The sequence below is a fragment of the Gadus macrocephalus genome, chromosome 20 (genome assembly GCF_031168955.1).
Source record: "Gadus macrocephalus chromosome 20, ASM3116895v1".
Lineage (NCBI taxonomy): Eukaryota > Metazoa > Chordata > Actinopteri > Gadiformes > Gadidae > Gadus > Gadus macrocephalus.
This window is the reverse complement of record NC_082401.1, coordinates 2,419,303-2,433,884: the sequence shown is the minus strand read 5'-3', so window position 1 is coordinate 2,433,884 and position 14,582 is coordinate 2,419,303. Positions and strand designations below refer to the sequence as shown.

At 47.4% G+C, this 14,582-nt stretch overlaps 1 protein-coding gene across 2 annotated transcripts in view; it reads right to left on the bottom strand.

Annotated features, from left to right (window-relative positions):
- Positions 1–14,582, bottom strand: part of pde1a (phosphodiesterase 1A, calmodulin-dependent) — a 66,010-nt gene that overhangs the window by 4,620 nt on the left and 46,808 nt on the right. The window contains exons 7-13 of one of the 2 annotated variants that reach the window (XM_060040508.1): positions 13,281–13,421; positions 10,285–10,385; positions 8,785–8,910; positions 8,028–8,129; positions 1,502–1,649; positions 795–876; positions 559–679 (exon numbers count right to left, since the gene is read on the bottom strand). In XM_060040508.1, the coding sequence (XP_059896491.1) occupies positions 559–679; positions 795–876; positions 1,502–1,649; positions 8,028–8,129; positions 8,785–8,910; positions 10,285–10,385; positions 13,281–13,421 (821 nt within the window). The remainder of the gene's footprint in view (positions 1–558; positions 680–794; positions 877–1,501; positions 1,650–8,027; positions 8,130–8,784; positions 8,911–10,284; positions 10,386–13,280; positions 13,422–14,582) is intronic. The other variant, XM_060040509.1, reaches the window with a different exon arrangement.

Here is a 14,582-nt window from a genome sequence, read left to right as displayed (position 1 = left end):
TGACCAGTACCGGTAACTGTATCAAGGGGGCTATGAGGGTGCAGACTGGTCAGTGTGAAAGACTCTCTGATTCCCACCGAAGACGTTGAGGTCTTCCCTAACAAACCACGGCTTTCTAAAGCCCTGAAGGATCTCATGTTTTAATGGAGGTGATGTAAATACAGCGAGAGACTCCAAGGGGAGGTCTTAAATGAGATAGGCTTGAGGTATTAGGTTGGACTGAGGGATTCAGGGTTAAGATATAGGATAGATTGAGGTATGAGGAGGGATTGAGCTATGAGGAGGGATTGAAGCTGAGCTAAACTGCAACTCTACAAAGAATGGAATGGTCTGAAAATATGACGAGGTCCCATAAGCTAGGGAAGGGCGGGATAACTCTTCATGTTTGACAAAAAGCTGTCTTAATAATTTTTTATAAAAAGAAAATAATAAAAAATTTAAGATAAAGTTTTATCCAAGATTTGATTATCATAATTTTAAATCCCAGATGAATGAAATAAAGGAAAAAAATTGAGTCTATCCAATTGACTTGGATGTAAAGAGCTTATATCTCTGTACCTGGACCTCCTGAGTCCGCTCTCCCTGGCCAGTCTCTCCTCGTCTATCAGCGGCAGCATCACCTTCTCGGTGGCGTCTATAAGGATGCTGAAGGTAGGCTCCACGATGAAGTCTATGAAACCTACACACACACACGCACACTATGAAGTCTACTACCAACACGCACACACACACACACATACACACACACACATCTGTCATGTGGTATCAGAGGAGGAGGTTCTGCTGGTGTATACCTATCTGTGATTGGCCGATCATGGTGGCTTTCCGGTCGCATAGCGGCGAGAAAGGAAGTCCCAACTGCACCTCTCTATCCCCCTGGAAGGAAAGGACCAGGGCCATGAGACTCCAGGAAGAAGTCTAGACCTCACCCCAAGACAGACCCCAAGACCCCTATAGACCTCACCCCAAGACACGGCCCCAGACCCCTAGACTTCACCCCCAGACACGGCCCCAGACCCCTAGACTTAACCCCCAGACACGGCCCCAGACCCCTAGACTTCACCCCCAGACACGGCCCCAGACCCCTACACTCCACTCCAAGACAGGGCCCCAAGATCCCTTGATTTCCCTTTAGCCCTGACCCCCAGACCACTAGATCCCAAGACCAGACCACGAGACCTAACCTCCATACGAGTGGTGGTGCAGGGGCCAGTTGTGTTGGGGTTATTGATCGTATTTGTTAGTCTGTGTTGGAGTAAGTAATAGCATGTGTTGGTTTGTGTTGGGCTTAGTGGTAGTATTTGTTGGTTTGTGTTGGGGTTAGTTAGTGTGCATGTAGGATGTGTGTTACCTCCATCAGGTGGTGGGTTCATGTGTGTAGTAGGATGTGTGTTAGTGTGTGTACTGTGTGTTACCTGTCTGAAGAACTCCATCAGCTGGTGGGTCCAGGTGTGTAGTAGGATGTATGTTAGTGTATGTACTGTGTGTTAGTGTGTGTTACCTGTCTGAAGAACTCCTCCATCAGGTGGTGGGTCCAGGTGTGGTGCAGACACCAGGTCTTTGCTGGATGACTGATGTCTGCCGCGTGGAGCATCAGAGACAACACCTTCACCTTGTCCATCCTGGGAGACAGCAGACAGACAGATGTCCTGGGAGGCCGGGGATGAGGGTTATAAAGGGGTGAGGGTTATGAAGGGGTGAGGGTTAGTGGTAGTGATGATGTTGGTAGTAGATGTCCCGGGAGTTAAAGATTGATGTTTGAATGAGGGTTGAGGGTTAAGGCTGGTTTATAGTCGTCCGTAAAGTGCTGTACGTAGACACAGAGAGCCCTCTCCGTAGCCGGAGAGCCTGGCGGAGAACCTCTTCGTAGCTTACGTGCGCATCCAATATTTTTAAACTATCCGTCGACGCAACAGAGACGGTAAGGGCTGTGATTGGTCCTCTAACAAATTAATTTCCGGAATCAATTCTCCCGTTTGACTTTGCACCTATTTACTTTGTACATTGTTTACTTTGCACATAAAGGACCAATAAAACACCAAATAGGATTTGTAAAGCTTTGGAAGTTTATTTACAAAACTTTTTACATGATTTGTAGTCAACAAACAGATCGATTGGGCGGCGAATTGCATTGCATATCCGACATCCCGACGGAGAACTTCGAATGCTCAAGGCGGTCTCCGTAGTTACGGAGACCGGATATGGATTACGGATACAGAGTAGTGTAGGGGGATTATTTGTTTATTAACACGGCGGATGCGCGCACAGAATGAAAAGAAAATTAGTTTGACCGGTTGCCATGGTTATCTCTGTGTGGTTAATTTGAAGTTGCGGTTTTAATTAGCGATTTTGTCAGCTTACTGCTACATTAAACTGCAATGAGAATGTGGTATCATTGAATAATACTGTAAGGAATGCCTTTATTTTGTAGCAACCTGATGACGTCTGTACCGGGGGCGGGGTTAGCTGGAGTCCCGTGCATGCGCACACTAGTGTACGGTTACGGCTGGAGAAGAAGCTTAATAAAGACACACTCCGATTACGTCGTTGTACGAGCCTTATTATAAGAATAACCCGACATGGTGTCAGAACTGGGCGACTTGTAAGCGGAGTGAAAGAAAAAAAAAATAGAAAGACTACGAAGAGGAAAGTATATCGTTTACGCGGGAATGGGAGATGAGCCGGCAGCTATGGCGCAACCTACACCAACTGCTACGTTCACAATACAACCTCCAGAGCCATTCGATTTTACAAAGCCTCAAGATTGGGAGCGTTGGATAAGGAGATTCGACCGCTTTCGGCTTACAAGCAACTTAAACGCGACATCGGAAGAAAACCAGGTGAACACGTTAGTGTATTGCATGGGCGATGAAGCTGAAGATGTGCTTAAAGGGCTAACGCTAACTGCGGATGAGAGGATGGGGTACACGGATGTCAAGGCGGGCTTGGATGCATTTTTGCCAAGTTCAATCAGCGTGTGCAACTGCCAGGAGAAACGGTGGATTCCTTCATCACTGCTCTATACGGATTAGCTGAACACTGTAAATATGGACAGTTAAGGAACGAGCTGATCCGCGACAGGTTAGTGGTCGGGCTGAGCAACGTCTCATTGTCAGAAAAGCTACAGCCAGACAGAGACCTTACCCTTGAAACTGCTATAACTAAGACAAGGCAGTCTGAAGAAGTTAGAAGACAGCAGTCTGACTTAAGAGGAGAAAATAGCGGTGCAAGCAGGTGCTCTAATGTTGATGCTGTGCATGCTAAAAGCTACAGAAAATTTCCCTCAAAGCCTCAGTCACAATCACCAGGCAAAGGTAAACCTAATGCATGGCCACAGTCAGGCTCAAAGGCCTGTTATAGATGTGGAAAAATGCCCTCGCATGGAATAATGGAATGCCCTGCTAAAGATGCTGTGTGTCACAACTGTGGCAAAAATGGACATTATGGCAAGGTGTGCAGAAACAGTGCGAAATCTCTGAATGCTGTCACTACAGAGGAAGAAGAGTGCTTTTTCCTGGGGGCCGTGGATTCTGGAGAAGACCCGTGGACGGTGCAGCTACAAGTGAGACAAAAAACAGTGTGCTTTAAAATAGACACTGGTGCTGATGTCACCGCCCTGCCAGCCGAGGTGTACCATGAGATTACAGGGGGGCATGATGTGAAGCACCTGGCAGAGTCGACACGCCCATTGTTTGGGCCAGGTGGCAATGTACTCTCTGTCCTAGGTGTAGCCAGAGAAACACTGCGCGGTGGCAAAAAGACAGCCATAGAGGACATTTATGTCGTAAAAGACCTGCACACTGCACTATTGGGAAAGCCTGCCATAGAAAAGCTTCAGCTTGTGTGCAGGGTTGACGGCATCACCATGGAATCGTTGAAACAACAGTATCCGAAGCTGTGTAGCGGCTAACCCAAACAGTGCACTAAAAATCTCTGCTGATGCCTCTTCCTTTGGCCTGGGGGCAGTCCTGCTGCAGAAGAGCAATGCCATGTGGTCACCTGTGGCATATGCGTCCAGGTCAATGTCACCGACAGAGCAGCGCTATGCTCAAGTGGAGAAGGAGGCCTTGGCTGCAACGTGGGCGTGTGAAAGGTTCAGCTGTTTCATCCTAGGAAGACCATTCGAGCTGGAAACTGACCATAAGCCGTTGGTGAGTCTGCTGGGAGGGAAAGCTTTGGATGACCTCCCACCAAGAATCCAAAGGTTTAGGATGAGACTCATGAGGTACAGCTATACAGTCAATCATGTCCCTGGGAAAAGCCTGTGGACGGCCGACACCTTATCTCGTGCTCCTCTGAGAGCCGCAAGAGTGAACACAGAAACAAGCCTACTAGAGGACACCAACATCTATGTAGACTCTGTCATCAGCAACATTCCTGTCAGTGGAGATTATCTGAGCAGCCTACGTGACCACCTGAAGGCAGACAGCACATGCTCTGCACTGATGGAGTACTGCACAGACGGCTGGCCTGACAAGAGCCAACTGCAGGGAGTGCTGAGACATTACTGGGCTGATAAAGCAGTGCTGACTGTGCACGATGGACTGCTGCTGCGGGGCACGCGGCTCGTCATCCCATCGGCCTTACAAGGTGATGTGCTGGAGAGACTACATGAGGGACACCTGGGGGTGACAAAGTGCAGGGGCCGGGCCAAACAGACGGTATGGTGGCCAGGACTCAGCAGCCAGCTGAATGACATGGTGCTGAAATGTAGGACCTGCATTCAGGAGAGAAGGAACGTCACAGAGCCGCTGATGCCAACGGAGATGCCAGACAGGCCTTGGCAAACCTTGGGAGCTGACCTTTTCACCCTGAAAGGCAAGGCCTATCTACTGGTAGTAGATTATTTCTTGAGGTACGTGGAAGTTGCACTGCTGTCACCCACAAGGTCCACAGATGTGGTGGTGCACCTGAAATCCATGTTTGCTCATCATGGAATTTGTGAATTTCTTAAAAGTGACAATGGGCCCTAGTTCTCCGGTAGCCACTTCAAAGCCTTTGCAGCAGAGTATGGCTTTGTGCACATCACGAGCAGCCCCAGGTTTCCTCAGAGCAATGGGGAGGCGGAGCGCGCTGTACAAACCGTGAAAAACCTGCTAACAAAGGCATCAGACCCATATCTTGCATTGCTGGCCTACAGAGCAACCCCTCTACAGAACGGTTATAGCCCAGCCGAACTGTTGATGGGGCGCCGCCTCCGCACTACAGTTCCTGCCCTTCCAACCCTGCTGAATCCAGTGTTGCCTGACTACAATGCGCTGGAGGCCAAAGAAAAGGAGAAGAGGAGGAATGACGCGAGATCCTTCGACAAGAGACACGGAGCGAGAAACCTGGAGCCACTCGTACCTGGGGAGGATGTGTGGATCACCGATGCACGAGTCCAGGGCAAAGTGCTATCTACACACAACACCCCTCGCTCTTATATCGTCCAGGTGCCTCAGGGCACACTGAGGAGGAACCGGCGTCACTTGGTGCCACTGCAGACCAACGGTGGGGTAGTCGACGCTGATGAGGGAGGAGAATCACCTGCACCAGATTCAGCTCCACCAGTGAAAACATCACCCAGCAGAGAGGGCCCCACCACCACAGAGACTGTGTGGACCAGGTGTGGGAGAGAGGTTAAAAAGCCGCAGAGACTTGATTTGTGATTTATTGAGTGTTTTTCCACAGTAAAAAAAAAAAAAAAAAAGGAAGAAAAAGAGAGTGACATGTGATTGTTAAATTGTTCTGCTTCACTGTTTACAATTACCTGAAACCTGAGAGTTTACGTAAAACGCATGACAATATAAATGAATGATCTTAATTTATTTTCTTCGGCAAGTGACCATGGTATAAGCGGTATAATGCCCTTTGAGGTGTCAAAAACATGTTTGATCGATCGTAATTAAAGGGGACTACTTTTTGAGGGAGATGAACTGAAACAGATTATACATTTAAAAAACATGCAATACGAATAAGAAAAAGCTTAATTATTAAAGTATTTGAATTGTTTTATTATGTTGGCAAGCAAGAAGTAGAATAAATGGGATAATCAGTCTTATTAAAAGGGTTTGTGCAACCAACCGCACAACAAGACATGATTGCGGCTCTTGTCGCTCTCCTCTCTTTCTGCAAACGACATGTGCGTAAAGCGGGGAGTGACGTAGACTGATAATCCCTCAATACTTTGGCCTTTAGTGTGGTGATGGTGTTGGTGGTTCATACTCTTGCACCAGCAGCTGTATTGAAGCGTGCGTTGTGGGTCCAATATGGAGTAGGGCTTTGACTTTTGCCCAAAAATCATATTTGAAGTTGAAGTTTGTTTGAACAAGTTTGTTTGTTTATTAATATTAATATTCGAAAATTTCTTAATAATATTTTGACCATTAAATGCCTTCAGTAAGACCTATATTGTATAAAACTCAAGTTGTATATGTTTTGTCCACCAGAGGTCAGTGTATCAGTCAACGTCAAATTGACGTTGAGTGCAGCTTGCCGGGATGTAGTGTAGACAGGTGAGCTCTCAAGTTGCTGGTTGTGTGGCAGGAGAATTTAGTCCTACATATTCTACATATTACTTTATCCTTACCGGTTATTTTTCCCCTGTATTTTTTCGAACCCAAAGTAGCGCCACACTTTGCTTATGAAATGGTCAGGAGTGTAAATTTCGATCTCCTCGGGGCCTGTTGTCAGTGTTGACGTGGCCATTGTTTTGCTATAACGTACAAAATTAACGCAAACCAGAACGCAACGCCACCTTCAGGAGCCCAGATGACCAATAATAGCCTTGCCAATGAGCTTGTGATTCACAACTTCCCCAGGCGTGAAAAAGCCTCTGAATTGAAAACAACGTTCAAGCAAAGACATTTACAAAAAAGAATGCCCATAACAGGTTCGAATATTAGGGTGCACTCACACTAGGCCATCTGGCCGTGGCCGTGGCTGTTTTCACACCTGCTCAAACTTGCCAGTGTGAGTGTGGCCAGTCTGGCCAGGCCAGGCCAATTTGGCCACTTGGGAGAGGTGTGCTGCTACGGTACGGGCCGCTACGGTACAGATGCTAATGAGCCGACCCGCGCACACGCACGGCTACGCAACCTGAGCTGGATGACGTATAGTCCATGCGACAACCACGGACATAACTAGAACTGCAAGCAGTTATGCAGGGGTCCAAGATACGTGCATTTCGCCGGCACAACGCGAAGCATGTGTTCAAAACGCTACCGTGAATCTGTGGATATAAAGGTTTTGACTGTGGGAGGTTCGGTGTGGGAGTTATAGCCCAAAACGCGTTCTCAGAACATTCCATTGGCCAAATAGGAGATAGACAATGTCGTCGTTTTTTGGCGCCGCCCTGTTGGCGAAATTTTCCAAAGACAATTTTCCTTTGCCAAAAACTCCCGCCCACATTAATAATTCTTGGCCATATTTTCTATATAGACTCGGTTACTTACGACGTGATGACGTATGTACAAGAGCCTACCGTGGCCAGGCCACAGTTGCGACGGCCAAGGGCCACGGCCAGATGGCCTAGTGTGAGTGCAGGCCAGAGAACAATGGGGCGATTTGAGCACGGTTAGGTGTGAAAACGGCCACGGCCAGATGGCCTAGTGTGAGTGCACCCTTAAGGGCTGCCTAATATTCGTTCTAATATTGATTTATCATTTTGACATTCAAATTATATTTGAATAACGAAGTTCGGAGTCAAAGCCCTAGTATGGAGTTACCTGGATGTGCGCTGTCAAACAGTAATACACACTTTAAAACAGCCTGACACTCAAATACAAACATGGTGGAGTTGGAGGGTTGGTGGGAGAGATGTTGGGAGTGATGGTGGAGGTGGGAGTGATGCTGGTAGTGGGAGAGATGGTGAGAGAGATGGTGAGAGTGATGGTGGGAGGGATGGTGTAGGTGGAAGAGGTGGTGGGAGAGATGGTGGATGGGATGGTGGGAGGGATGGTGGGAGAGATGGTGGAGGTGGGAAAGAAGGTGGGAGTGATGGTGGAGGTAGTAATGATGGTTGGAGTGAGGGGAACACTGTTACTGACTCGTGGCTCTGGGGGAGGTGGTTTCTGATGGTCTTGATCTGCTGGAAGTGGCAGGACATGTCAGTGGACATCACCATCTCTATGACCAGAGCCCTCAGCTCCCTAGAACACACACACACACATACCCAGACACACACACACACACACACACACACACACACACACACACACACACACACACACACACACACACACACACACACACACACAGACACACACACACACACACACACACACACACACACACACACACACACACACACACAAGCACACACACACACAGAGACACACAAACACACACACAGACACACACACACACTGAGACACACACAGATGAGACACAATGCACACACCCACCCACACACACACACAGACACAGACATACACACACACACACACACACACACACACACACACACTGTGTGTTAGGGCAGGGTGATGGGTTGTGGTTGGGATTAACCAGAGTGTATGTGTGTTAGTGTGTGTGTGTGTGTCTGTCAGTGTGTGTGTGTATCTCTGAGTGTGTGTGTGTCTCTCTCTGTTTGTCTCTGAACGTGTATGTGTCTCTGTGTGTATGTGTGTTTGAGTGTGTGTGTTTGTCTCTCAGTGTATGTGTGTGTGTCTCTGAGTGTGTGTCCCTTTAGTGTGTGTGTGTGTGTGTCTTTGTCTCTGTGTGTCGCCGAGTGTGTGTGTGTGTGTGTCTTTGTCTTTGTGTGTCGCTGAGTGTGTGTGTGTGTGTGTGTGTCTATCTCCTGACCTCCAGTCCTCCTTGTTGAGGTTGGTGAAGATGTTCATCTCGTCCTCTGCCATCAGCCTGTAGGCGGCGCTCACGTGGTGGTTCTCCAGCACCGAGCGGTCGTTGTACAGGAGGGCCACCTCTGACCTGAGGGGGGGGGGGGGGGGGGGGGGGCTCAGGTCAGACCCTTTCTGAGCTTAGGTAGGGGACCGGGTCAGACCCTCTCTGAGCTGATGCTCTATTAGACATTAGTTAGATATCCCCACCTGACTCAGGTTCAGACCCTCTCTGACCTTGGGAGAGGACACGGGTCAGACCTTCTCTGAGCTAGCTGATGCTACATCTAGAGCATAATTAGACATTAGTTAAATATCCGCAAATCATGGAGTCCATTATCCTCCAGCCCTCCTCTGAGCGGGCTATAAACTGTCACGTGGATCTGGTCTGAACTGGTCTAAAAAATTACGGTAAAGAATGTGGAAGAAATATGGAGGTAGGTCATGCTGATGAGCTTTATACAGACCCCAGCTATTGTTCTAGAATCTAGATGTTCCTACCAGCAGCAGCAGAAACGGTCCATATTTTGAACATTGTTGGCGGGGCTTGGTCTCTGTCTACGGCCAAAACTCAGAAGGACCTTGAAAACCACGTGACATGAAGATGAATGAGCTACTGAGGTCTTCACCGAGCACAGAGTGGGTTTGTTCTACGGGCATCAATCCCATGTCGTTCCAATATGAACGACATGCAGCTCTCTTACTCTTCGCATTACGCTTGGTCTTGACTGGTCAAGACCAATACACTGGTTCAGTGTATCTGATCTGAACTGGTACAGTGATTCTGGTCTGAACTGGTACGGTGTATCTGGTCTGAACTGGTACAGTGCATCTGGTCTGAACTGGTAGTGATCATCTTGTCTGGGAGTGTATTTTGGTATTCTCATCTGGCGTTTAGACCAGTGCAGCTCCTCTCTGCTGGTCTGCTTGTGTGGGCCCTCAGCCTCATCATCACTCCCTCATCCTCCAGCTGGTGGAACGAGAGCTCCTCAGCCTCCTCTGCTCCCCAGCTGCTCACAGCTCATCACTCACTGCTGCCAACAGGCCCATCGTCCAGCAAATATCAAACAATAAACCTGGATATGTATTACATATATGCATATACATATACATTTACAATTCTCTATCACTTGTTCCTATATTAGAGCGCTTAAAGCAGAAACGTATTTGATCAGACTAATCACTTTACTGACTCTTTGGGTTTTAGCTTCATTGTTGAGTGCACTTAATGTATGTTGCTTGAAGTGTCAACTTGATAAAGGTTTTGTAATGTTAAGTGTATATCTTGTCTGAACTAGTAGAACTGGGCTGACTTGCTAGTGTGTATCTGGTGTGGGTTGTGTAGTTGTAGTAGTGTGTAGTACAGTGTGTGTGTGTGTGTGTGTGTGTGTGTGTGTGTGTGTGTGTGTGTTACAGTGTGTGGTTGTGTGTGTGTTTGTGTTTGTGTGTAGTACAATGTGTGTACCTGGTCTGTATGTGGAAGTTGTTGGTGGTCCCGGTGTGTTCAAAGTCATGGATTGCTGCAGCGAAGACCATCGCTAGGATCTCCAGTTCACTGAGCCAATGCTGCACACACACACACACACACACACACACACACACACACACACACACACACACACACACACACACACACACACACACACACACACACACACACACACACACACACACACATACGTTATTGAGGTAGTATGCATATATTTATTTATACTTATATTTTAAGTACTGTTGATATAGTTAACTGTGAATATAGTATAATATATACCATGACACACACTATACTATACATTTTCATTGACATTTAGACTAGCGATTGTGGTACTTGCACTTGGTTTTATGAACATCCTTTCTGTACCGACAGCGATATATTGATGCACTTCTTATGACAAATGTACTTATTGTAAGTCGCTTTGGATAAAAGCGTCTGCTAAATGGCCTAAATGTAAATGTACTATATCAACACTGCCTCTACCACTACCATATCACAGTGATATGGTATACACACACTAGTATATATATATCTATATATATATATATATATATATATATATATATATATATATATATATATATATAGATATGGACATATAGAGTGTCGATATAGTGTGTGCATAGTGCAGACGTATGCTTTAGTAAATTAGTCTAGCAAATGGTGAACATTTGCAAAGATTGTAATCAAAAATTGTTCAGCAGTCATTTTCCGACATCTTAAGAAATACATCAATATTATGTATTTTGGAAAGTGTTGATTAAATAGTCAAATGCCTTTGTCTAGGGCTGGCCCTAAAAATAGGTTGATTCCTTGGCGTGCTCAACTCGCTCCCCAAGTTTTATAACAATGGCCACATTACAATAATTCTCCAAGTCGTGCGTCGACGAGCTGGTTGCAGAAATGGGAGAGATTCTGTGGAGCGAGCACTTTAGAAGCTCTGAAGAGAATCAGGTGAATACTTTGATCTGTTATACGGGAGATGAAGCTGAGGATGTTCTGAGAGGCTCAGTGTTCATTAAAGCTCAGTGATACACTAAAGTGAGGGATGGCTTTCAGTCTTTCTTTGAAGTGAAAAAAATACTTTTAAATATGTGCAAGCAAGAAGCATGGCAGACTGTTGCGTTGTGCAGTCTGACGGTGATTACAGGACCCTGGAGTTAGGGAGCGTTGCAGTGTGATTGCATCAGGGACAGGATGGTGGTTTTGCTGGCAGACACATGGCTCTAGACATGGATCTATCTGTTAACATGGGAGGACAATGAGAGGAGATCAAACAGCAGTTCAACACAGTGGGGAATCACAGAGGGATGTTAGCTTCGTGGACAGAGTACTAAAGAAAAAGGGGGCGAAAGGAAAAGACAAATATTAGCAAATTCAGAAATAAAAGCCCCACATTTGTCAGGGAAGAAATCCAAAAAGCTGCAAGTGACCCAAAGTGGAGGCCTGCCTCACCCTAAGCAGGGGGGCCGGCGTGCTTCCCCCTAAGCTGGGGGGTCCAGCCTGTCTCCTCCTAAGCTTGGGGGCCCGGCCTGTCTCCTCCTAAGCAGAGGGGCCCAGCCTGTCTCCTCCTAAGCAGAGGGGCCCGGCCTGTCTCCTCCCAAGCAGGGGGGTCCAGCCCGCTTCCCTCTAAGCAGGGGGGCAAGCATGCCCCCCCCTTAGCAGGGGGGCCCGACCTGCTGCAAAGTGCCGTGCCCTTGCTGGGTAAGCTGTGCATGGGATTGAGGAAGGGGAAGAAAGCTTCTTCTAGGCTCTGTGACAATGGATGCTGATTCATATACTGTGGTCTTCGAAATAATGGACAAAAACATATCTCTCAAACTTGACAACTTGACACAGCAGTGGATGTCACCGTTGTGTCCCAGACTAGTTCGGTCCAGGCAGGATTCCCCTGGTGGTGCGGCCAGACTGAATGAGGATAGGAGCCAACCAGAGGGTTGGGGGTCCACCAGGGGGTCCATGGGGTCAGAAACACGGGAGCCCGGCCATCTCAGCCCTGGGGCTAATCCTCTGTGTCGACAGCATAGACATGGAGACCCTCAACACCCAGTCAGTGGGCGAAGTGAGGTACAACAACCCTGCAGCGTCAAGATGAAACCAGAGGCCGTCTTCTGTAGGACTGCGCTGTTCAGTAAACTGGATCGCAACATGGGATTTGGCGAATTCCACTTGCAGGGGAAACAGCCGTACATGGCATTCATTACACCTACAGGTGGATTCACCTCAACCCTCTTCCTGCAGCATTCCCTCAGCACCCGAACACTCCCAGTGTGAGGGATGAGGTCATCGAGGGGATAGAGGATGTGGTATGCAACATAAATGACCTCTTGGTGTGGGGGTGGGGAGAGCATGGCGCTCCAAAGCAGGCCTCACCCTGAATGTGGACGGGTGGTGAGAGATGCAGGAGCCCACAAATGCCACCTCAAAAGGTTAGTTAAGGAGTTTTCGCAGGATGGTCAACCAGCTTGGATATTTTATTCCCTGGCGGGCAAAAAAGGACAAGCTGCTCTGTGACCTCAAAGAGAAACATTGCAGGGTCTGGGAGGTGGAGCAGGCCCCATGGTTTACTACGCTGTCGTCTCCTCCTGTGCGGGCCATGCAGGACCCTCAATAGGACAGCAATGCTCAGCTGATGCATCATGTAAGGCTTCGGAAGCGTCCTTCTCCAGAGCTGGGAGGAAGAATGGAAGCCTGTGGCGTATGCATCGCATTCACCTCCTCCAACCAGACAAGGCCCAGGTAGGACGGGCTCCGGGTGTTGTGTTGTTCACTCAGTTTGGTGTATGCATCTATGGATAAACCTATATGGATAACCTGAAAATATGGATAAACCTATAGGGATAAACCTGCAAAAAAGAATATGAATATCCTATACCATTACTCCAGTGTGTTTATATAGTATAGTGTTAGCATAACATATACCATGAGTCCAGAGTGTTAATAAAGTATAGTGTTAGCATAACGTATACCATGACTCCAGTGTGCAGCATCAGGTAGTGTGCGGTCTGTAGGACGTCAGCAGCGTGGGTCAGGTTGTGGTAGGGGTTCCTGTTCCTGCTGTAGCCGGCCTCCAGAGCTTCCACATACTGAACCAGAGCACCTAGCGGGATCTACATAACACACATTATTACACATTGGTATAAACATAAACGTTACAAGGACATTCTAAACACTAGCCTGCCGGCAGAGCCTCCATGTACGGAACCAACCCACTACCGGATCTACATAAAACACACATTATACACAAATTAGACACACATTAGACACACATTATACACATTGCACACCTGTCAAACTAACACAGTAGACTCACAGTAGATCTCTTTCAGACAAAACATTTGTACTACATGTCTTCACCACCCTTCATATTGGGATGGACATTATGTCTATGCTCATGTGAGCTCTGTCCACTGAATGCAGCTCTCTGAACTCACTGAGGCTTACTGGCCATTGTGGGAGACTTGTGGTCTTTAGCAGTGGTCTTTGGGACCATCTGAAGCACTAATGTAGGCAGAAATCAAATTTTAGGGGGGGCTAAGAGAGTAAATCGGATTGCCTTGCCGATCCAAGGCCAAAGATTCACTTCAAACTACCCACAATGCACAACCGTTTAATGGTCAGGTAACGTTGCAGGCACTGAAACAGGCAGTAAAAAGCCACATCACACAACTGCATCGCACGGTGGCTTGGCAGAGCATAACCATAAGCACTAACACACATGATACAATGGGGGCTTGGAATGGCTTTTTTCCGTTGGCACTTTCGGCCGTGTCGAGTCAAACTGTGCCGCCTTGATTACCAATGTGTCGCGTCATCACTTATTCAACACGGGTGGCAGCAATAACCAAACAAGATTGTTGTAGTTGTAGTTTTTCTACAAACTCAGTGATATTTTGGCACTAAATAGTATACCGATGGTAACCTGTCAGTTTTATGATCAGCTGCTCCTGTTTAGTAGTCTACACTGAGGGTAACCTGTCAGTTCTCTGATCACCTGTTTATGTCTGGTAGTCTACACTGAGGGTAACCTGTCAGTTCTATGATCACCTGCTTCTGTCTGGTTGTCTACACTGAGGGTAACCTGTCAGTTATATGATCAACTGCTTCTGTCTGGTCAGAATAGGCAACTATAACCGTGGTTCCAGGCCTGGTCTAAGGTAGTAATGCCCCCCCCCCCCCCCCCCCCCGAATACCAAACATTCTCCCATGTTCTCACTGATTCTCCATTTTGATAGAGATAGTTATTATTGTAGGGGATTAAATATAAATGT